This window comes from Protopterus annectens, chromosome 1.part2 (genome assembly GCF_019279795.1).
Source record: "Protopterus annectens isolate FY-2018-M chromosome 1.part2, PAN1.0, whole genome shotgun sequence".
Taxonomy (NCBI): Eukaryota; Metazoa; Chordata; order Ceratodontiformes; family Protopteridae; genus Protopterus; species Protopterus annectens.
The window spans coordinates 124831940-124856956 of NC_056727.1; the positions used below are offsets into that span (position 1 = coordinate 124831940).

The 25017-nt window shown below is 42.7% G+C and overlaps 1 protein-coding gene across 2 annotated transcripts in view; it reads left to right on the forward strand.

Annotated features, from left to right (window-relative positions):
• Positions 1-25017, forward strand: part of CLHC1 (clathrin heavy chain linker domain containing 1) — a 1972328-nt gene that overhangs the window by 1794553 nt on the left and 152758 nt on the right. For both annotated transcript variants that reach the window (XM_044055182.1, XR_006362617.1), the window contains exon 11: positions 13825-14004. In XM_044055182.1, the coding sequence (XP_043911117.1) occupies positions 13825-14004 (180 nt within the window). The remainder of the gene's footprint in view (positions 1-13824; positions 14005-25017) is intronic.

The window sequence follows — 25017 nt, forward strand, 5'->3', positions numbered from 1 at the left end:
CTCACTCCTCTAGGTCATCGAGGCTGTCGGATCATGACCTTCAGAGGGTAGTGAGTCGACTTCTTAAGTCCGAGGCACTGGCCCAGATGCTTCAGAGCCCGACTCATCAGTCGATGCCTGCCCCGTCCATCAACATATTCCTCCTTCGACTCTCTTGAGCTCGGCCGGAACCGAGACTGTGATAGCGCCGGAGCCGATACAATTGTCTTCGGCTCCGCTTTCTTCCTTGGAAGAATCTCGGCGCCGGACTTCCTCGCCGGCCCGAGGGGTGAGTGGCATCGGACCCTTGTCCGACCCTCTCCCTCTCGGTGCGCTGGTGAGTTCGGCTCCGACATCGGCCTCGAGCCATCACTGTCGGTGCCGAGGGGTTCTTAGCTTCTCGGAGCGGGGACCTCTGGCTCTGCCTGACAGGGGTGCATTCGAGGTCATGCGGAGTGTGTTAGAGCCTGGCTCTACTCCACAGTCGGCTCCGTCCGCCCCTCCCACGGTGCCTCAGGTTAAGTCGACTCACTCCCTCATCCCGGACCGCAGAGAGCCAGCTCCTCAGGAACCCCTGTGGGATTTCATCCTCTTCGAGGCCTCTCCTGATTTGGCAGAAGAGCCCCTCGGAAGAGGAAGTGTAAGAGGAAACACATTGACTCACCTGAGTCCATCACGTCAGACACAGATTTGGATGATTCTGAGGGTTCCCCCCATTCCCCTTCTGAAGATGTCTCATTTGCAGACATTCTGGAGATCCTGAAACAGAGGGGAAATTGGCCAGCCCTCAACCCTTCGGAGGACGAATCTGTGTATCTTGAGGCGTTTGGCTCTCGTCCTTCCACCTCCTGGGTGTCCCCCCCTTTAACCCCCTCATGCAGGTGGTTGCTAAGAAGGCATGGACGGCTCCTGATTCAGTGGACCCCACTCCCAGGAGACCCTCCAAGTTCATAACAGCACCAGCAGACAGACAGTTCTTAACAAAAGGAGTTTCTGTGGATGCTATGGTGGTAGCTGCTGCCACTAAGGAGGAGCTAGCTGATCCTTCAGTACCTGTCCATCCACCTAACAAGGAATCTAGGTCCATGGACAGGAAGCGGATGTTCTCGTCAGCGACATTTACCATGCATTCGCTGAACTACCTGTGCCATTTTACTCGTCTTCAAAGGGACTTGATCAAGGAAGCGAGTGAAATGTTAAAGGACCCTACAGCTGCGGGTTTCCAAGATAAGATGAACATGCAGCTGGCTACCCTTAACTCCATAACCAACTCCTCCATGCGCCTTCTTTCTTACGCGGCTGATGGAGCGAGCAGAGCCGCAGGGACAGGTGTGGCCTTACGTAGGCATGCCTGGATGCGGCTATGCAATTTTCAAGACGTCTTTCACTAACTCCCGCTTGATGGATCATCCCTCTTTGGTCCTCAAGTGAAAGAAACCTTGACTAGGTGCGAAACTGATGGCAAGACCCTTTCTGCCATCGGAGTCCATTTTTCTACTCCTTCTAGGCCTTACCCCAAAGGCCAGAAAGGTGGAAAGATGTGGTTCCGTAAACAATCTCAAGGGACTCAGAGTCGTTCCGCCAGAGGCAGAGGCGGAATAACAATGGTAGACGCGCCTAGGGGCAGGGGTCCGCAGAACCAGGGCAATCGGAAGCCTTCCTGACAAGCCCTTTCAGCATCCCTGAGGACTGCCCATCTTCGAGGCAGTCGGGGAAGATTGTCACTGTACCCAGTAGCCAGGCTATCCCTGAATCAAGACAAATTGGTACAGTCCATCATTTCAAGGCTATTCTATCCCCTTTCTTCGCATTCCAAATCAGTCAAAAAATCCCTTCCAGATGTTCCACAAAGGGATCTAGCGGTTTTGGAGATTTCAAAACTGCTTGCAAAAGAGCAATTCAGCCAGTTCCAGCAGACCAGCGAGGAGACAGAATCTACTCAAGGTTCTTTTTAGTTCCAAAGTAAACAGGGGACTGGAGACCAATTTTGGATCACAGTGTCTTGAACAGATCAGTCAAGAAAACAAGATTTCGGATGGTCACGCTGCAATCCATCCTTCCCCTTTGGGCAAAGGAAACTGGATGTGCTCTATAGACCTGGATGCACTATCACATAAAATAAACAGACGCCCAGAAGATTCCTCCGCTTCAGGCTGGGAACCAGTCATTTTCAGTTCAGGGCCCTGCCCTTTGGTCTCACCACTGCCCCGGTGTTTACCAAATGCATGGCAGTGGTAGCTTCTCACCTGAGACGACAAGGATTCCAGGTGTTTCCATATTTGGACGACTGGCTCCTCACAGCTCCCACCAAGCATCTCCTCCTGATGGCCAGAGATTACACTTTTCGCGTTTGTCAAAAGCTGGGTATTTCAATAAATTGCGAAAAGTCTGTTTACTATTACCTACATAGGCAAATCTAGATACAATAAACATGTCTGCAAGACTAACACATCAGAGAATAACAGACATTCACAAACTGGTATCACTCCTTTTCAACAACAACAGAATCAAAGCCAGGTTAGTTCTGAAAGTGTTGGGAATTATGGCAGCGGCCATACCTCTGCTTCCATTAGCCAGATTCCACATGCGGATCCTTCAATGGATGCTCTTTACTCAATGGTCATACCAGCAACTTCCAATGTCTCACAACATTATGATCACGCAAGCGTGCAAAAATCATCTCATGTGGTGGATGTCTTCCCCTCAGCTCTTGTTGGGAAGACCCTTTGTTCCACCCCTCCGGTTGCTACTCTGACAACGGATGCCTCCCTGATCGGGTGGGGGGTGCATTATCAGGGCAGGATGGTCCAGGGCACATGGCAACCAAACGAATGCCACTTGCACATAAATGTTCTGGAGATGAGAGCAGTGCTTTCAAGCCCTTCAAGTCTCTCTTCCCTTGGGAACGATTGCAATCCAAACAGACAATATGTCTGTAGTGTGGTACATCAACAAACAAGGCGGAACCAGATCATACCCCCTGTGTCGAGAAGCACTCAGACTGTGGCAATGGGCGATTTCTTCTCAGCGGTTTCTGATAGCAACGCACATCCCCGGAAAGTCCAATCAAATTGCGGACAAGTTGAGCAGAGCTATACTCATGCCTCATGAGTGGTCTCTGAAAGACTCTGTAGTGAGAGAAATTTTTCTCAAGTGGGGTCAGCCTTGCTGCGATCTTTTGCTACTCCCCAAAACAGCAAGTGCAGAGAATATTTCACTCTATTCCCTTTACCAGGCCAACCCAGCAGAGACGCTCTAGTCCAAGTTTGGCCCCGGGACTTCTGTATGCATTTCCTCCTTTCCCACTGATCTCTCAAGTGATACAGAAAGCTATCGCTCAGAAGGCCTCATTGATCCTCATTGCTCCTTACTGGCCTCGACAAGTGTGGTTCCCCTTTCTACATCTTTCTGGAATCTGGACCTAGTTCCAGATCTTTTGATCCATCAGTCGGGTCAGTTTCATCGCTCCCTCCCTCGCTGAACCTCACTGCTTGGTTCCTCCAGTTCCAACCTTAGCCAGGCTTCCTCAATTATCTCACTCTGTTAGAGATATTTTGATAGCTTCCCATAAATCTTCCACTCGAAGATTTATTTGAGTAAGTGGAAACGCTTCACATATTGGGCTCAAGGAAAGGACATAGATCCTTTCACTGCTTCCATCCAATTAGTCCTTGATTTTCTAGCTGAACTCTTCCATGCAGGTTCATCTCCTCTACACTTAAAATTCAATTGGCAGCTATTTCTAACTTTCATGTGGGTATTTCTGAATCTGCCTTAATGTCCCACAAGCTTTGCAAAGCCTTTTTGAAAGGAGTTTTTCTTCTCAGACCTCCTATAAGAAATCCTCCTTCTCCTTGGGACCTAAATTTAGTTCTTGCTTCTTTGATACTTCCCCTTTCGAACCTGCAGTCTCCTGTTCTTTAAAATTATTATCATGGAAAACTCTTTTCTGGTAGCTATTACATCAGCTAGAAGAGTTTCAGAGCTTCAAGCACTCAGCTGTCGCCTCCTTATCTTTTGTTTCATAAGGACAGAGTATCCTTACGAACTAACCGTCCTTTTGCCTAAAGTGGTCTCCAAATCTAAATCAAAGCATTGATCTACCTGTCTTTTTTCCAGAATACTCCAATAGGTCTGAACAAAAATTACACTGCCTGGATGTTCATCGTCAATTGAGGTACTACTTGGATAGAACAAAACAGTTCAGAAAATCTGATCAGCTGTTTGTCTCGAAAGCAGAAAGGGACTTTCAGTTTCAAAGGTATCATTATCCAGATGGCTAACATCTTTGATTTCCCTTGTATATGAAATTAGACATCAAAAGCTGCCTGATAAACCTAAGGCTCATTCCACCAGAGCTTTGGCTACTTCTTTAGCCTTCCAAGACAGACTGCCTATTGACACCATTTGTGCAGCGGCTACTTGGGCTACTCCTCACACTTTCATTTCTCATTATAAGTTGGATTTAGCTTCGAGGCATAGAGCTAACTTTGGTTCCACTGTTCTCAGGAGTCTGTTCTCCCATCCAGCAAGAATGAAGATAGACAACTTAACATATAGAAGTTATGTTCTTACCATAACGCTCCATGTTAGTTGTCTTCTTCTCGCCTTCTTCTAAGGCCCCACCCTCCTTCCCCCTGGCCTGGACAGACCTAGAGGAGTTGTGATTGTGACCTCTCTTTCTACCACCTCTTTCTTAGACATATGCTATTATGCATATTTCCTGGTTCAGGATGTAGGTCACCCTTCTTTCTTCCTGTTGTTAGAGGTGGACTCTGTTTTACAGTTATTCTGTTACTATTATAAGCTGGGGTTAGCTTACAAACGAGATCTGAGGTAACTCTCGCCTAGCATTGTGGGATATAAGGGGAGCCTCGAGCCGGTGGAACCAACTCTCGAGCTTTTAGAGCAACCCATCCAGCAAGAAGAAGGCGAGAAGAAGACAACTAACATGGAACGTTATGGTAAGAACATAACTTCTATTTTTCGAACGACTATGTTCATTACAGTAGTAACCACCCCCATATGTATTTAAAAATGTGATTAAAGGGCAATGCATACGTGCAGCAAGAATGTCATCCAATACACAGATTTTGGATACGGAACTAAACGTCATCAGGTAAATGTTCATTAGCTGAGCTTACCCTGAAAAGATGGTTATGGATGTCATTAGATACGTACATAATGAATGGGGAATTAAGTACAAACCCTTATTAGGATGTTATAAATTGGATAAACAGGTAGGTCTGGATAGTGATACATCAGGTAGGGTTTGTACACTTACATACACTCCTAGTACATATATTATAAAGGAAATTCTAGAAAGATACTGGAAGACATTAACTGTTATGGACATGGAACAAATATTAGGATCAAAACCAAGATGTGTATATAAGACAGCCCCTAATATGAAAAAGTTATTAGAAAGAGCTAGTTATAATACACAAGTAAATGATATATTTAAGGGCACATCCAAATGCGGAAATTGCAAACAATGTAAATACATTAACCTGAATAAGGTAATTAAGTTGGATGATATCTGCCATACTATTATTAAATGTAGGAAAGGAAATTGTAATACCAAGCAGGTGGTCTATATTGCTGTATGTATAAAATGTAATGCACATTACATAAGCAAGACAGAAAGGCAGCTGAAAAAGCGTATTTATGAACATCTTTATAAAATAGGAAAATGTGACACAAAAAATGCATTATATAGACACATATTAGAGAAGGGTGATGACCACAGCTTTTTATTTTCTATTATTGATCAGGTGATTGACACACCTTTTGGGGGAGATTGGAAAATGAGATTGGCACAATTTGAGAGCAAATGGCAAATTTTAACAGATGCCACGAGACCGCCAGGTCTTAATGATTTTATCAGTATCAAACCTTTTTTAGCTTTAGAATAGCATATTGTTGCCATTATCTCAACTGGGTATATCTGTATATATGTAGTTAGCACAGTAGTAGATTGCACCGGAATGTGTTTATACAGTATGCATTTTTACATGTGCTTTATATATATATTATTTGCACACATTTAGGTTGGGTAATTGGCCTTGTTAGCATTTCCTGCTAAGCATTTTTAATACACAAACATTTATATTTTACATATATAGTAACAATTTTTAAGATTTTATATTCATATATATTTATATATTTATAACTGTTTATACATATATTTTCAGTTATATATTTATATATACGTGTTAGTGTAGAATATTTTGTTGTTTATTTTTTGATTTATTAAGTTATAGATGTATGAAAATAGTTTATAGTATAAGTGAATGCTTGCAATGTCTCTTTAACTTATTTGGCGGACTTTTACAACAATTACATCATTATACAATTAAGGGATGAGTATATATATCTAATGGTTGTTGCTTTTTATTGTTCTGATGAAGACTGTGGTACAGTCGAAAGCGTTAAACCAGGAGTTGTGTTGTGTTATATTTAATTAAATTGTGACTACATCCTTGTCGTACGAGCAGTTCTTCATATTCTTCACATTCCATCCATCATTTTTGTTCCTTGTTTATAAGGTCCATGATAATGCGTTCCATGGCCTTGCAGATCAGGCTAGTTAGGCTGATGGGCCTATAACTGCCTGGGTCAGTGGACGCTCCACCTTTGTGTAGAGAGATGACAGTGGCTGTCCTCCATTCAATTGGGATGAAGCCAGTGCTCAGGCTTTGGTTGAATAAGGTGCCTAATGGTGCTGAGAGCTCATGCCTGGGTTCATGTAGGATGGAGCCAGGGATGTTGTCAGGTGTTATGGAGGCTGTATTTTTTGCCTTTGAGAGGGCATTAAAAGATTTGCTCCCTGGTGAAGAGGAGGGGGCAGGTGCTGAGGATGTCCTGGTTTACTGATGGGGGGACAGGGAGAGAAAGTTTTCACTGAACCTGTCTGCTAACAGGTTGCCTATATCTATAGTGTTTGTGTATGTGGTGTTCTTGACCACCAGTTCAGAGTAGTTTTGGGTGTTACCTTTGAGATTGCGGATGTATGTCAAAAAAGAAAAAAATTAAGCAAACAGCCTTTCCCACCACAACAGGCTAGCAGTTTGTCTCAGACACAAGTGGGTGACTCTGCTGTTGTCACTGTCGTACCTCAGACCATTCATTTTTTACCCTTGATCCTTCTGGTGTAGCACCTACAGCCACTGTGGACCAGGGGTTGACCATATTCTCAGTGGCTGTTAGCGTCCCCTCAGTGGGTAGGAGAGAGCCACATATATCAGTCCTGGGAGAGGAAACAGGAAGGCTTCCCTGTTTTGACAGAATGTTGCGCCCATCCCTGGGGAAGTTGTTGTTGACATTAATATAGAGGATTATGAGTGGTTTGCTGATGCTAACCATGTTATTATGTGATCGAGACACAGATGCCAAGGATTTCACCTCGAGAGCTAATATTGGCATCCATGTCGAGAACACACAATAACATGGTTAGCATCAGCTAACTACTCATAATTCTTTGTAGTACATAGAGTTAAAGTAAAAATGAAAAAAAAGTCAAGTGATTTACTGGCTTAAAAAGCATTAAAACCATAATTGAGCCCTTTCAGAAAGGTAGTGCAACACTGTCCCTTCTGCTTACAGTCATCTTCCATGCCTGTCAACTGTCCAGATTTTTGCCACCTATGTTGGATGCATTCCTCATGAAGTCTGTGTTTTTTGGCGAACTACTGAGGGTTGAAGACACTAAATAATGGCATACATTTAGGATTCAAACCTCATACCATTCAGTAAATTGGGTGAACACACATCCTATTATTCTAGTAACTTTCTAGGTTTAGAAAAGGAAGTCTGGGAGACGTTATCAATGGACAGCAGGTAGAAACAAGTCTTTTATTCTGCCTCTCTCATTTGTACTTGCAGATTTTGCTGCCTAGCAGGGGACCTGACCTTAACAACTTTAGCAGTGGCTGCTTAGCATTTGTTAAGATGAGAAATGCTTAACTTATTTGTCTTTTTTCAAAAATCAGAGCATAGTCAGCATGCAACATGCACTACAGAGCTCAATTTTTCCTGTCAAAAAGAAACAGAAAATTAAACATGTGTCTACCTCTTGTCAAATTTCCTTAGAGATATTAGTAGTTTACTAGGTGCGGCTCAGGATTTAATTCAGGCTATTGATCCATCTTATAAAGGATCGGGTGGTGCAATGGTGCAGCAGTTAACATTGTCGCCTCACAGCAAGAGGTTCTCTTGTTCAATTCTCAGCTGAAAAACCTTCTGTCCAGAGTCTGCATGTCCTCCCTGCATTTGCACGGACTTCTTCTGGGTACTCTGGTTTCCTCCCACATTTCAAAGACATGCGTATGTAGTGTTTCTCCCCGGGCCTCCGCTGAAAATAGGATCTGTCGTAGTCAGACTTTCCCGGTTAACAAATGTTAAATAAATAAATAAATAAAAAATAAAGTAGTTTCTGGTAAAAGAAAGAGTGGATACTCTTTTTCTTAAGAGATTCAGGATGAAAGGCCAGATACAGGATTTTCTTCCCAGACTCAGAGGAGAGCTACATTTCTTAATCTGCCTGTGGGGATTTCTCTTTCTGAGACTATTTCCAGAATGTGCCAGTGTTTCATTGGGAGAACTGGGATTTATCAGTCCCTCAGAAAATACTATGAGCTGCTATAGAAGAAATTTCCAGAACCTCCACCCATTCCTCCAGTCCTGTCAACTTTGGAGGATGTATGTGCTACTGCCTGAAATGTTTTTATAGTCAGCCAGCTGCTCCTTAAAAGGCCAATTGGATGTATAAAGTTACTTAGTCTTTTAAGTTTTTATACACGCTTCCAAGACCTAACCTAGCAGCTATGGCTTTATTTGGTTAATCTTACTGCTGCTAAACATTTAGTTAATTACAATCCTATACATTTTGATAAGGATGGGAAGATTATTGATAAGTATGGGGGGATGCATGCTTCTTCATCTTTGAATTTCAGAATTTTGAACTGTCAAGCTCATATGTTAAAAATGTATTCTGCCCATACCTCTCAACTGTACAGAAAACCTATTATTCTATCAACTTTCTAAGTTTGTAAGAGCAATATTTAAACTCTGTCCCTATTTGTCCCCCCATCATTTTAGACTTTGTCCAGATTTATTGCTCTAAGAGGTTGAGATGAATGATTATGCCTAATTGTGAAAGTATGAGGAATGTTTTTGTCTGCAGTTAACTCTTGTTCATAGGTTGGTACTAGGCTATAGGCCCTAGGGCCTATACAAGCCTAGCCATAACAATTCCCTGGATATTTATTCCCACAATATTTACTTCCCTGGACCCCTATCTAGCAGGGTGACTGACGTGATCCCTGGGGTGAATTTCCTATCTCCCATCCAATCGTCAAGGTTCATTTTGAAGATGGCCAAGGAGGCGCTCTGCTTGACATGTATGGGCAGTCTCTGGGTTAGGAAATGTGAGGAAAAAATCTTTAAGTAATTTAGTTACACTCTTTGTTTGCAGTGTGTTAGTACTTCTTCCAGTACTTTGGCCACTGGTAGTGTTTTGAGGAAGTTTGCCTGGTTGCATTTTCAGAAGCTGCCAGATGATGTTAAAGATGAGATTTTAAAATTTTCTTTGGATAGAGATTTAGTTTTAATCCCTCTGCTGCAAATGTGATCAAAATGTAGAGAGGAATCTGTAAGATTTTTCTGTCCTCCTTTTCCAACATTTCAAATGGATTCTTCGACTGCTCATCCACTTTTGGCAAAAAAAAAAAAAAATCAAAATAAACAGTCTTAATAAAATGCAAGTAAACAGATATTTAAGAAGAAATGACAAGGTGGACCCAAACAGAATTCTGAAACCTCCCATAACCAAAGACAGTCTAACAAGTCCTAATGACTATTTAAGGGAACTTGCCCCACTTCCTGCCTTGGCAGCCCCATTTCCCTCCCAGAAAGTCTGAATCTCCACTTTTCTCTTTGACAACAGAAAGTTTTAGACAAGTGGATCATGAAGATTATTCATCAAGGTTACAGATGGCAGTGAGAGGAAATTCTTGCTTTCCAGGGGGTAATCCATCATCCACTAGGTCAGACTTTTTTATTCCTACCTGTCCTTCATCACATGCTTACTCATTGTGTGATAGAACCAATTCCTCTTTCACAGGTGGGGAAAGGTTTTTATTCAAGGATCTTTTTAGTGCCAAAGAAATAAAAAAAAATCCTTGAAGATCCATTCTGGATCTTTCTTTCCAAAACCTATTTGTGATAATGCCCAATTCAAAATGATGTCACTTCATTTCTTCTTCCTCATTCAAGTTTCCTGGTAACACTAGATCTGAAAGTTTCTTATCGTCACATCCCTATTCATTTAGACTCCAGCTGTTTCTTAAGGTTTTATGTGTCTTTATCACATTATCAGTTCTCTGCCTTACCCTTTGATCTATTCACTGCACCAAGAGCGTTCACAAAGTGCCTAGCCCCAGTTATAACTCATTGCAGGGTTCAGGGTATGAACTTTTTTTCATATTTAGACAACTTGCAGTCTTTTCCAAAGTGGCAGGAATCTCTGTCTTGGGTGAGACATCACTTACATAAGTTGGGATGCCAAGAGAACATTCAAAAGTCTTGTTTGACTCCTTCATGCAGTATTGTGTTCCCGGGCTGTCAGCTAGACACCTCAGTTGAAAGAGCTTTCCTTCCGCAGGAAAAAATAGATCTATATCAAGATTTGTTTCTAAGGTTTTTCATTCAGACTTCGGTCACAGTGAGTAAATACCTCAGGATTTCGGGTCTCATGGCATTTATGATTCTCATGATACACCCGACAAGACTCCACTGGAGAACGATACTGTTGTATCTGAAGTCTTTTTTGTCCCAGCACCAACATACTTTATAATTTCTAATCCCAATGTCGGGGTTTGTCAGAAGAGAAATCACTTGATGGAGACACCAAATATCATTAAATCAGTGTCTTCCCTTCTCCCTCCCTGTTCCAAAGCAGTCAGTCACTGCAGACACATAGGACTTTGCTTGGGGAGCAGTTTCAGAAGAGATAAAAGTGCAAGATGTGTAGGACACCAAGGACATATTGAAACACATAAATATAAAAGAGATGCTTTCCCTGATCGAGACACTCAACTCTTTGAATTATCTTTGGTCCCCGTACCTCTTCAAGTTGTTACAGACAATACAGCAGTCATGTCATACATCAAAACGCAAGGGGGAAGCAGACTGTACCCCCTTTGTAGACTAGTTATATTAGCTTGGGATATAACTTCACAGAAGAATCTCACTCTACAGGTATCCTACATTCTGTCAGAGCAAAACTGTGTGTCGGACCAGTTGAGTATGACAAGAGCAGACCTTCATGAATGCAAAGTAGATTAATGGTCTTCCAAGATTTGATCCATCTGTGGAAAGTTCCTCAAGTATACTTGTTTGCCTCCTCTCTGGACAATCAGCTGGAAAGATTCTGCTCCAAGACTCCAAGCAAGAAAGCCCGAAAGACAGACGCCTCTTTTCTTTTCTTTTCCTTGGACAGGAATGCTTATGTATGCTTTTCCATCCTTTCCACTGATATACAGGATACTTCTGAAGATTCAGAAGAAATGATCAAAGATCACTGGTAACTCCCTTCTTGTCCAAACAGCTGTGGTTCTCCCTTCTTTTGGAAATGGGCTAGGACAATTGCCACAAGCTTCCTAACACACTGGATCTACTCACACAAGAACAGGGTTGTTTGATACACCCTGACCCCAATCAACTTCAATTGACTGCCTAGATTATAGCGTCTTGATTCCCTTTAGGCATCTGTTTAGTGAGGACATGTGGCAGGTACTAATGGTGGCAAGAAAACCTGCTAATAGAAAATCATATATTAGTAAGTGGAAAAGGTTTTCTAATCGGTGCCCACAACATAAATAGCACCCATTCAGGACTAGTTGTTCTCTGTATTTACAATATTTGTATGAATTACTATCCTATGTTCTTTCTGACTTCTCCATTGAGGTTGTTTTAATGGTCATTTCTTCATGCCTGCCCATGGATCCTCCTCTTTCAATGCATTCTCATGTCAAAATGTTTTTGAAAGGGGTTTTGTGCAAGAGGCCTCTGAGGAAACATATGGCTCCTCCTTGGGATCTTAATTTTGTGTTAGAGAAACTAACACTTGATCTGTTTGAGCCAGCTAACCTGGCTGACTTGAGGTTCTTAACATGAAAAACAGTTTTACTGATTGCTCTGACCTCTGCAAGAAGGGTACCTGAGTTGCAAGATCTTATGGTGAGTCAACCCTATCTCATTTTCCACAGAGATAGTGTTTCTTTGAGAACTAATCCTGCTTGTATGCCTGAAGTGGAATCTGAGTTTCTTTAAGACAAGCTATCTATCTTCCTGTTTTCTTTACTGAACCAAAAATGAGAGATAAAGGATACTCAATACCTTGGATGTCCACAGACAACTCAGGTACTATCTTGACAGAAGCAAATCTTTCAGATCTTCAGACCAATTGTTCATTTTTTGTGAAGGTGAGAAGGGACAACCTGTTTCATTGTTATTCTCAACACAACAAAACTATTCCAGGCAGGGTTAAAACCCACTCTACCAGGGGTTCATCTATTGGCTTTTTGGAAAAGGCTGGATTGTAGAAGTATTCTAGAAGTTGCTACTTGGTCCTCTGTACATACTTCTACAAAGCACTATAAGCTCAATTCCTTCTCTAGGTCTAAATCACGTTTTGTTAAGACCATTCTCTAGGGGGTCCTCGACTCTTCTCCTTCCACCTCCCACATGTAGTAAGCAAGGGTAATCTACCCAGATAGCTAAGGCTACTGCAGCAATGATCAATATGATGAACATAATAAAGTGGTGTAAGTAAACTTACCATAACAGTACATATTCGAATGATCACTGCTTCAGTAGCCACTCCCTCGCTCCTTCTCCCTTCTTTTTTGGTGTGTTGTTTATGCCATATGCCAGGGTGTGGACATTTATGTTTTGTTATTCCTAGCATTGTTCTTTCAGGGCTCATCCTCTCTGTCTATGCTGATGTGAAAGCTTTGAAGGGCATGGTGCACAACCCTATCTTTTTAGTCAGCTCAGTTTAAACTGACTGACGGTTTGGGCGAATGGAAGGTGCTCTGATTCTTTGGAAGCTGGCTGGCTGTTATAGCCTATGGAGGATATAACCCATATGGCTAAGGCTACTGTAGCAGTGATCATTCGAACTTATATAATTCTTCTTTCTTTCTGAGTGTATTGTTTTATCATCTTTATGAAGGATCTTTTTATTGTATCATCTTTGTTGATTCTTTACAAATTAACCCACATGTTCACTGCTATCTCTAATGCTAATTCAGAAGGTCAGTTTGAAAATGCATACAGCTATAATGTGACACATTTGTTTACTAATCTCTGCAATTTAAATGCAAACATGTTTATGGACAGTTTCATATGCATTATGAGTATCACATATATCATTAATATTGTAATATCAACACATGACCTTACTTGTATTGTTTGTAATTCAAGAACAATATTCATTTTCATACTGCTTATTCATCTTAGACAGGAGAAATGCATGTCACAGTGATTGGTATTGTAATACTTCATTATGTCTTTAATTTTATAGTAGTCCCACTTTGTACATGGAAATTATAAACTGTTAAGCTAAGCACTGTAATATATACTTTTAAATATATTAAAAACAAGTCTCCAGTATAATACAGTAGGGAAAAAAGCCATCAGGTTTACAATAGCTATAGTTGCAATTTTTTTTGAATGCATTGTTTGTGATGGCATGTAACAGTTTAGCATATTACATTAGTAGTTGTAAGATTATGAAATGCCCAGTAATGCATTATCCTTCTCTTCTTACACTTACTATAGATGACTATCTGTTTTTGCTGAAGAATTGTGCTAGTATGAACCTGATACAGAAACTGACACAGCCTTGGAATGGAAAGCCAGCAGTGATATCAGTTGGTTTTGCTGTTCTGGCACTTGTTTCAACAGATAACAAGGAGATTGGATTTCAGCTACTGGAAACAATTAAGATAAGCAATTACAGTAAGTAGGGACAACAGCAATGATAATCACATAAACCATTGTTAGAAATATTTATTTTAAAATTAACCTAATATAATTTTACTTTGTATAACTTATATTTATTGTACTGAATAGTGGAACTATGAACATTGGAGATCTTACTACTGTATTCCTCCAGCATTTTCTTTACATTGGTTACAAGTAAGTTAGGACCACTTGGTTCTTTTCTTAAAGTAGACTTTGATTTTTATGTCCATATCAAGCAAGTAATCCGATGTTGTCTCTCATGTAATCCGATGTTGTGTCTCCATCCGAGTTCATCCTGTGGGTTATCAGATTTGACTCTGATCTGAGACCAGCTATTTCCAAAAGACTTCAACCTCCAATCTCTGCCTCCTCTACCCATAATATCCTGCTCTATACTGAGTTTTCCAGATCTCGTTTGTAACCTTCCAGGATAGCAGCTAGAATTTGAGCTCTGCTGGGTGTATCCTTTTTGTGTACATTTGTGCTTTGTTCATCACTTTTTTCCTCTACCCTAGTTTTTTTCATAGTAGATAGTGTGTTGTAGTTGTCTAGCAGGTTGGGTTAGGTAGTGCGGGTTCAGCTTTAGTGTAGTGCTTTCTTGTAGTGTTTGCATGCTTTTCCTGCCTTGTTGTATGTAGTTTTTCTCTAAAGTTGATACTTTTCTAGTAATAGTGTTGTAGTGTAATTTTTGTATAGTTTATTGTACCCCTCATAGTTAGGAGGTTCTTTATCTGGTATGTTGTGTGTAAACTATTGTACAAGTATAAGAGGTTTAAGAAGTGTGTGGTGTTCATCCACAAGCTTCTTTCTCAATACTTGCATGATCGGTTCATGTACTGTCTCAGGGACCCTCACTTTGTGACCCAGTGCTCCATTTGTGACAGCTTTGGCTCTAGAGCTGTTAATATACATAGGGCCAAGCTGGTTCTAAAGGGTGTTCTACCCACTGGGGATGCTTCCTCCTCCCCCGCTCCGGCTAATAAGCATGATAAAAATCATTGGGGTCAGAAGGAGGGGACTAAGGACCCCAAATCATCTAAGTGGGGATCTCAAATGAGTGGCTCCCTGTGCTTCTAGCCGGCTGGATTAGAAAATCCAAAGATCATTAGCCCCATCTTTAGATCCAATGACTGAAATCCATTCTCCCACAGTGTCGGCTGTTGGGAAGGCCCCTTCCCTAATGATTAGTGCCCCTAGCCCCTTCCTGTTGAGAGGGGCTCCTTCAGGCTGGATTAATTCACCTTTTCCCCCTCTACTGCTCAGGAATTTTCCCCAGGAGTCTTTGCTTTCTTTGCCCCAGATCCAATACTATCAGGTTAGAGCCTGGTCCTTGGAGCCTTTTACCAGTAGGTGAGCTTCCAAGCTTCCTTCAGTGGCTTCTTCATCTCATTTGGTCCAATCATTCAAGATTATTAGACTTGCCAATATGGAACAGCTGATGTATTCTTTTTTGCAAGTCCAGATGTAGTTAAGCCTGATCTCTTTGTCTTCGGGCCCTTGACCTGAGGCTTCAGCTCCAACTAACTTGTTTTCTTTCTCTGGCCTGGTGGATCTGGGGTTCCCAGAGCCAGTTCCCTTATCACCTTTGGGTTCAGATCTAACAGCCTGGCCAGTCTTGGTGCCTACCTCTGTTATCACTTTCCATCCTTGGCAGATTTGAAGTTGAGTGGGCCTAGGAGCCAACCTTTCAGGGCTGGGGCTGCTGGGTCAGGGTCAGTGCATTTGTTTTTGGAATCATCTCTTCCACTGTGTGCTCCAGCTTTCAATAATTTGACTTCAGTCTTGGTGTTGGGGCAGGTGGGAGCGGCCCTGGAGTCTGGCATATACTTGGAGTCTTCAGATCCCTGGGTGCAGGCTCCAGGTGGCCTGCTTCAGTCTCTGCATTTGATGTTAAATATTTATTGTTGATGTTCTCCCACCTGGAGAGGGAGTGGTCAGAGACAACTGGCATCCTTCCCCCTTCATCACCTTGCCTGTAGACCCATACCAGCTTGCTCCAGGAAAGCCCATTCCAATTGGCCGCCAGACTACCTGCTCTCAGAGACTCCTGCATGTTCCACTTCTCCCCTGGATTCCTCCGGTTGGGAATGTCATAGCAAGAGGTGATGGAAGAAGAACACCTAGATTCTCCAGAAGAATCTCTCAATGAGGATACCAGCCTCAAGGAAGGGGAGGGGGGTCCACAACCCCTCCCTCCAAAGATGCCTCTTTTGGTGACTTCATGGAGCTATTTTGCCAGTGTGGGATTTGGACAGCTGAAAGTCCATCTCTGGTGGACTTGGTACTTCTGCAAGAATTTGAGGTGAACCCATCAATGTTCTAGGTGGTCCCCCCCCCCCACTGCACTTATTAACTTAGTGTCTCAGAGGACATGGGGGGAGCCCAGTATGGTGTAACCAATTCTCAAGAAGCCCAATAAAATCTTGACCCCCCTCCCAAGGATTGACAACATTGTTGTAAAGGGCCCAATGTTGATAGGTTCATAGATTAGTACTAAGCTAACTGCCCTTGCGAGCCATTTTAAGCCTAGCCAATTATCCCTTATGAGACTCAAACCTTGCACCTTGTGTTTCTAAGGCAAACACCTTAACCATTAGGCCACCCTCCCAACCCCTTTGCTATTATGGTGGCAGCTGTCACCAAGAAGCAAATCTCAGAAGAGTGTTAATCGATCCACCCCTCCCCCCCCAATAGGGAGTTAGAGAAGCACTCCTACATGTCAACCACCTTTTGCCCTGAGAGGGTTAAATTATCTGGCTCACCTGACAAGACTTCAGCAAGATATCATGTTTGAAGTGCCAAGAGTGGTTAAGATACAGCGGACTCTAGATTATCAAGACCCTGGAGACACAGTTGTCCACCTTGCAGTCTATTTCTAACTTGTCCATGCATCTCCCATCCAATGCAGCTGATGGCATATCCTGGGTTGTTGGCACTACATACTGTGTGTCACCATGCTTGGATAAAAGTGTACAACTTTATGCACTGTTTCAAGGCATCCTTTATCAATGTTTCCTATGATGGTGCTTCACTTTTTGGGCCTAAGAGTAAAGACACTTTGCTCAGAAGTAAGCAAGACAGAAAGATACTGCCTGCCATCTGGATATGTTTTGCTAACCCCAGTAAACCTTTTCCAGGATCTGAAGGGGGAAAATGTCTCTTCTTTAGAAAAGCACACCAGTCTTTTCAGGATGCACCTGAGAAGGGTGGGTTCCCCTTGCAGCAGTGGGAGGTAACCAGAATGGGTACCCCCTCCCACAGCAGGGATGGTTCACAGAACCAGGGCTTCCATGGAACATTTTTTGGGAGGTCTTTCCAGTACCCCTGAAGGGTTGCCCAACTGTTCTGCTCTGTTGGCAGTCGGGGATCACTTAGTTCTACACCCAGAAGCTTGGGAGGCTATCACCTTGGATGCATGGGGATTAAGAGTCATAATCAGAGGTTGCATGATTCCATTTTTTAGTTCCATCCAAAGAAAATGCCAGGCACCTTCCTGACATACCACCCCTTCAGAGAAGGGATCCAGCTATCAAAATTTAAAAGTTGCTAGTAAATCAAGTCATCCAAGAGGTCCTACCAGACCAACATGAATCTGGGGTCTATTCAGGGTTCTTTTTGATGCCAAAGATGAACAAATACCTCAGGGCAATTTTGGATTTATGCAGATTGAATTGCTCTATGAAACAGGCCAAGTTCAAGGTGGTCACGGTGTAGTCCATTCTACTTCTCTCGAGGAAGCATGACTGGATGTGCTTGATCAACCTCAAGGACACTTGCCACCATATAACGATAGCGAGGCAGCCCAGGAGGTGTCTGCAGTTCTGACTGGAAACCAATCCTTGTCAGAGTGCTGCCACTGCCTTGAGTGTTCACCAAGTGCATGGCAGTCATGGTATCCTGGTACAAGCTTCAGGGATCCCAGATCTTCCCTTACCTGGACGATTGGCTTCTCACTTCCTCCATGAGGGAATTGTTAGTCAATGCCAGGGACACCTTACTGCAATTAGGCCTTTCCTTGGGAATCACCAAAAACTATCAGAAGCGAAGCCTTCAGCCAGTTCAGACTTTGGAGTTTGTAGGGTGCCAGTTGAACACAGCATCTTAGATTGCAAAACTCCTGGTTCTCAGGGTATATATCCTTCATACACAGACCAGTGACTTACTGTCTCATAGGAAACCTCTGGCTTTCATGTTTACAGACTTTTAGGACACATGGCTGTAGCAATCTGCTTACTTCCTCTGGTCAGGTACTACATGAGTATACTGCAGTGGACACTAGCAATGCAGTGGTCCTACGTGACTTACCTTATGGAATTTCCCCATTATGTTGACAGAGATTTGTCAAAATCCGATCAAGTGGTGGTTGGAGTCTCCCCTGATGTTGCAGGGTATGGTCACAACAGAGCTTTCCCTTCTCAGGTGGGGGGGGGCACTTGAAAGGAAAGATAGTCCAAGGGATCTGGTCTATGTTCAAGGCCAATCTTCACATCAGTATCTTGGAGATAAGATCAGTCCTCCTTGTATTGCAGGCCTTTCAGAACTTTCTTCTTAAGGGTGTGATTTCACTGCAGGCAGACAATATGTCAGTCATCTGGTATCTGTGCAAACAGGGAGGAACCTGATCTTATCCTCTTTGTCAAGAGGCCATGACAGTTTGGCAATGTGTGATTTCATCTTAGCAGTTTCTGATGGCAATGCACATCCTGGGGAAATCCAACATTTCAGCAGAGTCTGAGCAGGAACATTCCTCTTTCTCACGAGTGGTCCCTTAATTCGAGAGTAGCAGCTTGGATCTTCCAGTCTTTTCAGGATGCACTCCATATTATTATCTGTTTGTCTCCCCATCCAACAGCAAGTGCAGCAATTATCACGCCTTAGTTCCTCCACAGGGACAGTCACCCAGGGATGCCCTTCTATATGCTTGGCCCACAGGTCTGCTGTATGCTTATCCAATGACTCCACTGATAATAAAGTTTCTCAAGAAGGCTGCCCATTGCAGAGCGACTGTGATCCTCATTGCTCCTTTTTGGCCCCATCAAGCATGATTCTCCATTCCATGGCCTTGTCTTGGGTACTTGATCCCATCTTGGATCTAATTTCTCATCCTGTGGGTTTAGACCCACCCAACTTCTGGACACTCAAGTTGACTGCATGGTTTCTCCAGTTCCCATGATAGCCAGAGATCCCAAGCTTTTAGACCATATGGTCCACATTTTGCCCTCTTCTCAGAAATTGTCTGTATGTAAAATCTACTCTAGTAAATGGAGACACTTCATTTTATGGGATTCTTCTACAGCATTTGAACCTTTTTCATTGTTTTTGGAGGTTGTCCTTGATTTTCTTGCTGACCTGTTTCATTTGGGTTCTTATTATTCCACTATTAACGTCCAATTGGCAGCTATTTCCAACTTTCACATTGGCAGAGACAATACACCTGTAGCCGGGATAAAGATTTCAAAGGCTTTTCTCAGAGGAACCTTTTTATTAGGATTCCCTGTCTGGGACTCCTCCCTCCATGTGATTTACCTTTTATACTTCAAGTGCTTGCTGGACCTGATTTTTGAGCCTTCAATAATGGTTCTTTTGAATTTGTTGTCTTGGAAGACTGTTTTCCTGGTAGCCAAAGTGTGTCAAAGCTGCTGGCTTTATCCTTGGTACCTCCATATCTGTTTTTTCATAAAGACAAGGAATTTGTCAGAATGGATCCTGTTTTTTTTGCCTAAGGTGGCATCAGAAAACAAACTGAATCAAGCCATTCACTTGCCATGTTTTTCCATGATTTTTTCAAACAAGGACAAATATTTGCTGCATTGTCTCAATAGTCATAGACAACTGAAATTGTATTTAGATAGAGCCACATCCTTCAGAAAGTCTAAACAATTGTTTGTCTGCTTTTCAAAGGACCATTTGATTACATTTCATTTGAATATAATTGAAAAGGAAGGCTTTGCCTTGCAAACCAAATGGTTAATCTAATAGGGCTATGGCTACCTATATAGCTTTCCTCTCAAGGGCTGCTATGGATGACATTTATGCTGTTGCTACTTGGATTGGTCCCCACATCTTTGTGTCTCTCTACAAGCTCTGTATTTATTCAAGGTCTAGGGCCTCCTTTGCTTCCACTATATTTTGGAATGTGCTCTCATAAGACCTCACTGGCATACAATGTGGCTGGGGACTCTTTCCCACAAGTTGAACCTGGGCAAGAAAGACAATGTCAGATACAAAAGTTATATATCTTTACAATAATGATAGAGCTGTGTTGTGTTTTTCTGTCTGGTTCAACCATCCCTTCCATCTGCCCCTCCTGTATTCTGTTTTCTCTCGATCCTTGGACGATTGAGTTGTGGAGGCTCTTGGTGTCATGTTTTTAGAGTTAACAGTGGAAGTTGGTTGGAGAAGGGCAGACTCGATCTGAGGTAACTCTGTATAGAGCAAGGTATTATGGATAGAGGAGGTGGAGCTTGGGAGACTGAAGTCTTTTGGAAATGGACAGTCTCGGATCTGAGTCAGATCTGATAACCCACAGTTTGAACCAGATGGAAGCAGAAGACACAGATCTATTGTTATGGTAAGTACATAGCTTTAATTTTTATTAGACTTAGTTTCTGATAACTGTTGTCTGAATCAATTACACTTAAGCCTTATTATTTGGCATTAGTCGCCATCAGTTTGTCTAGTCACCTAGTCTTTAGATCACATGTTGTCTCTTCCATCTGTTCCTCAATGGATGGGTCTTTAGATCTGACTTCAGCCACTCTAGACTTTGGATCCAAAGCTCAGGCTCCTCCCCTTACCCATAATCCCCTCCTGCCTCTGAAGTTACTTCAGATCTCGTTGTATTGCTCAAGTTTTGGTGTTGATCAGTGAGATTTTTTTCAGCAATTGTAGATATTCTTTAGGATTTCTTTCTGAAATTTTCACCTTTACCTCCTGTTACCAAAAAAAATAAAAAAATAAAAACCTCTCTTTAGCATAGTTTTACTTGTATCTTGCCTTTGATGCCCTTTTAGCTGATCACATAGATAGCTCCTTGCTCATATAGTGTTTTCTATAAGAAATAGTACTTTGCTTAGTATGTCAGTTGGTAAGTGTTTTTCTTTTTATAGCTTATTAGTGTGTTAGGATTATGTATATCATTGGTGTTTTAATACTGGTAGTGTTGTTTGAATTTTGGCAGTGAAGTTTGCTGAAGACCTGGAAGATGACTGTAGCCAAAGCACAAGAGTTCAAGGAATTACCGAGGATTCTAACACCTCAAGAAGAGGAAATAGGTTGAGTTGAAGAAGAATGGCAGAACCTCAAAGTGGCATGTGTGAGTACTGTAGAAGAGATATGCGGCTGAGCCAAGTATGTAAATAAGGTACATAAGGAAAGCTGATGGTGGAATGCAGAAGTCCAGGAAGTCATCAAATGAAAGAAGGAGTGCAGTAAAAAGTGGGAGACAGAAAAGATGTACCAGATTAGGAAGAACTGGCTAGCTAACATAACAACGAATAAGGCATCGGAGACATTCCATCAGCTTCTGGAAAGTGAATTAGTAGATGTCCCAAAGAAACTCTATCAGGTTGTAAGGAAAAAACAGAAAGATGAAGAACATAGTCAGACAGTCTTCATAAGGGATGCTGGCAATAACCTGCTAAACAGTCCATAGGGCATCAAAGGTTGATGAAAGGAGTATTTCCATCAGCTTCTGAATGAAGAAAACCCCACAGAAGGTATATTGCCCCAGACACAGCCTATGATGAAAGAAGAAAAGGGGCTCACCCTAGAAGAAGTGAGAACAGCGCTAGGGAGAATTAAGTCAGGGAAAGCAGCAGGTTCAGATGAGGTCACAGCAGATATGCAAAAATGTTGTATGAGATAGGGTAGAAATGGCTCCTGAGGGTACTCATAGCAGTATGGAGAGAAAGGTGTACCACAGATAACTGGAGAATAAGCATACTAGTGCCAATGTTCAAGAACAAAGGGGACATTTACAACTGTGGGCAGTATAGAGGTGTCAAGCTCTTGTCATACTGCATGAAAGTCCTGGAGAGGGTGATTGACAAGCGAATATGCAGAGCAGTAGAAAGTAAGATGGAAGATGAGCAGTTCGTGTTCAGAACAGGAAACAACACAACTGACCTGATGTTTGCAATGAGGCAGATAGCTGATAAGAAGATGGAGAAGAGGAAAGAGTCCAACTGGACATTCGTAGACTTTGAGAAAGCATATACCGAGGTCCCAAGAAAGATGGTTTGTGCAGTCCTGCAGTGGTTCGAAGTCACACAAACATTGGTAGAATTAGTGCAGGCTATAGACAAAGATCCAATGACTCAAGTACAAACAGTGCTCAGTCCCACAGAGGGTTTCCCAATGAGGGTGGTTGTACATCAAAGTTCACCTCTGAACCAACTACTATTCATGCTGGTGATGGACTACAAAAGCAAACAGGCTAGAGGAGACAAGTCAACAAAGCTGTTGTATGCAGATAATGTAGTATCACATGCAGACTATGAGCAAGAAATTCAGCAAAGGATAGGGAAATGGAATGCAAAACTGAAGCAGATGGGAACCTGACTATAGACATGACAGTTTCAATAGCAGCAAATGGGGGAAATCAGAAGAAGCTGAGAAATGAGATAGAAGGGAAAGGAGTGGAGCAGGTTAATAGCTTGAAGTATCTGGAAGAGGTGGTTGAGGAAAAGGGAAGTCTGAATAAGAGGTCACAGCTAGAATCAGAGGGGCTGCAGCCAACAGGAACTGAGTGCCAAAGAAGCTGAAAAGTAAGGTATAAAAACACAATGATGCGACCAGTACTAATGAATGGTATATAAATGTAGGCAGTAAAGGCAGGAAGTTAGAGATGATGGAAATAAAGGGTTGAGATAGGTGGTAGGATGCACACTGTGGGACAGGTGAATAAATGAGGACATCAGAGCAGAAGCTAAAGTAGCTCCAGTTGCAGACAAGGTCAAAGAGAACGGATTACTGTGATACAGGCACATGTGCAGAAAAGCAGAAGACAATCTGGTGAACAAGATTTGGTACAGACAGGACGAAGGCAAGAGGAAACCAGGGCATCCAGCAAAAAGATGGATGGATAGTGTGAGAGAAGACCTGTGATAGTCAAGCATAAGTATTGAAGAAGGTAGGAGAGGGCATTGAATCAAGAGATGGTGACAGTTGGCACAACAACCTGACCTCATGTAGAAAATGGAAAAAAGATGGTAAAGGTGGTTAATTATGATGATGATTACTTTTTCCACAATGGCCTACAAACCATCAAGTTTCAAAAAATGTGTGGCCTGTTGCCACAAGATTCCAAATTTTGTCTTGGAGCTGCCCACTTGGATGAGCAATGCTTTTAGTACCAGGGCTGTCAGTGAACACAGATACAAACTTATTCTGAAGGGACTTCTACCTTCCTCTGTGGGAGATTCACCCCCGGCTCAATCTTCAGTACCTGGAGTTTCCCCATCTGTCAAGAAGTTCTCAGACAGGCATAATGGGGATAAATTTGGCAACATACCAAGGGAGAAGCCCAAGGATTTCAGAAAGCATTCCCTAGACTGCTTTTCCTTGTCTGCTGTTTCCTCAACTATGGCTCTAAAAATTATGAAGCCCTTGGATTTGACTCCGGTCTTGGAGTCAATAATTGCCAGATTCAATACTTCTCCACTACTGGAGCCAAGGTTCTTCCTAGAGCCCATTTCCCCGAGGCTATGATCCCATTTCCTGCAAGAGAGATACTTTCAAAGTTCCTGCACACCCCATTCCACAGCATCTTCACTACAGTCAGTGTCGTCTAGCAGAAGCCTCTCCAAAGTGGTTGTAGATTGGATGATGAGGAAGTTCCTCAGGACCCAAATTCAGTTGGGAGTCCTTCCAGCTCCAGCCATTGCTGGACCAGTGAGCTTACATTCTTCCCCTCATCTCATTGTTCTTCCTGCCCTGATCCATCCTCCAGGTTCTAAGACTATGAATCTGAGTGCTACCTAGGGCTTGTCCATGTCAGATCTGAAGACATGATTGTCTTCTACTCCAACACCTCTGATCCAACTGGATCTGATCCAGAAGTAACTTAGGGCTGAAGCATCAGCACTAGATCTGGGAGATGGGTTTGACTGTGAAGCCTTCAGAGCTATCCCTTCTTCTCAGAGCCTCGGCATTAGACAGCTTGGTTCAGGCTCAGGCATTAGCCTCAGAGCTTAGTCAAGGAAAATTCTGGAATTTGCCTAGAGCAACTGCTTTGGTGCTGTCTGGGATAATTTTGAGTTCCCATACAGTTTAGGTGTTTAAGGCATCGAGAAAACATTCTCCCTATTGAATGAGCAGACTTCTCTTTCTCACTGGGGTCTCTCCATCCCCCATAGATTCCCCCTTGGCTCCTGATCTTACTCATTCCAAACTGTCAGGACAGCTGGCCCTGTCTTGGCTTGAGACAGTGAATATTCATGACTCCCACTCCTTTTCTGAGTCCTTGCTGGAATCCCACCTTAGAGGCTCATTGGAAGCACATGTGTAACGAAAGACACATTAACTTCCCTCAGGAGTCATTAACTGACAACACTGACTGTGATGAAGGGGAGGGTTCCCCTATCCCCTCTTAAGGATATCTCATTGGTTGATATCCTTGAACTTTTGAGACAGAAAGGTGGGTGGCCTTCTGAAGCCCCCTCCAAAAATAAGTCAGTATTTATTGAGGCCTTAAGGTCTGCCCAGCTACCTCATGGGTGGCCCCTCTACTGATGAGATGGTCTCTAAGTGAGCATGGAAGGAGGCAGATCTTGCTGAACCAGTTCCCCATAAGGCAGATAAGTTTTTAGTGTCACCCAAACACCATCCAAATTAGAGCAAGGGTCCCGCCATTGGTTCCATGGTGGTGGTGGCCACCACTAAAACGGAGCTTGCTGAAGAAAGTTCTTCTGCCCACCCTTCTAACAGAGAGTCAAGAGTGTTGGACATATTTAGGAAGTGGGATATACACTTTAGCAACCTTTGCACTGAGGGCACTGAACTACC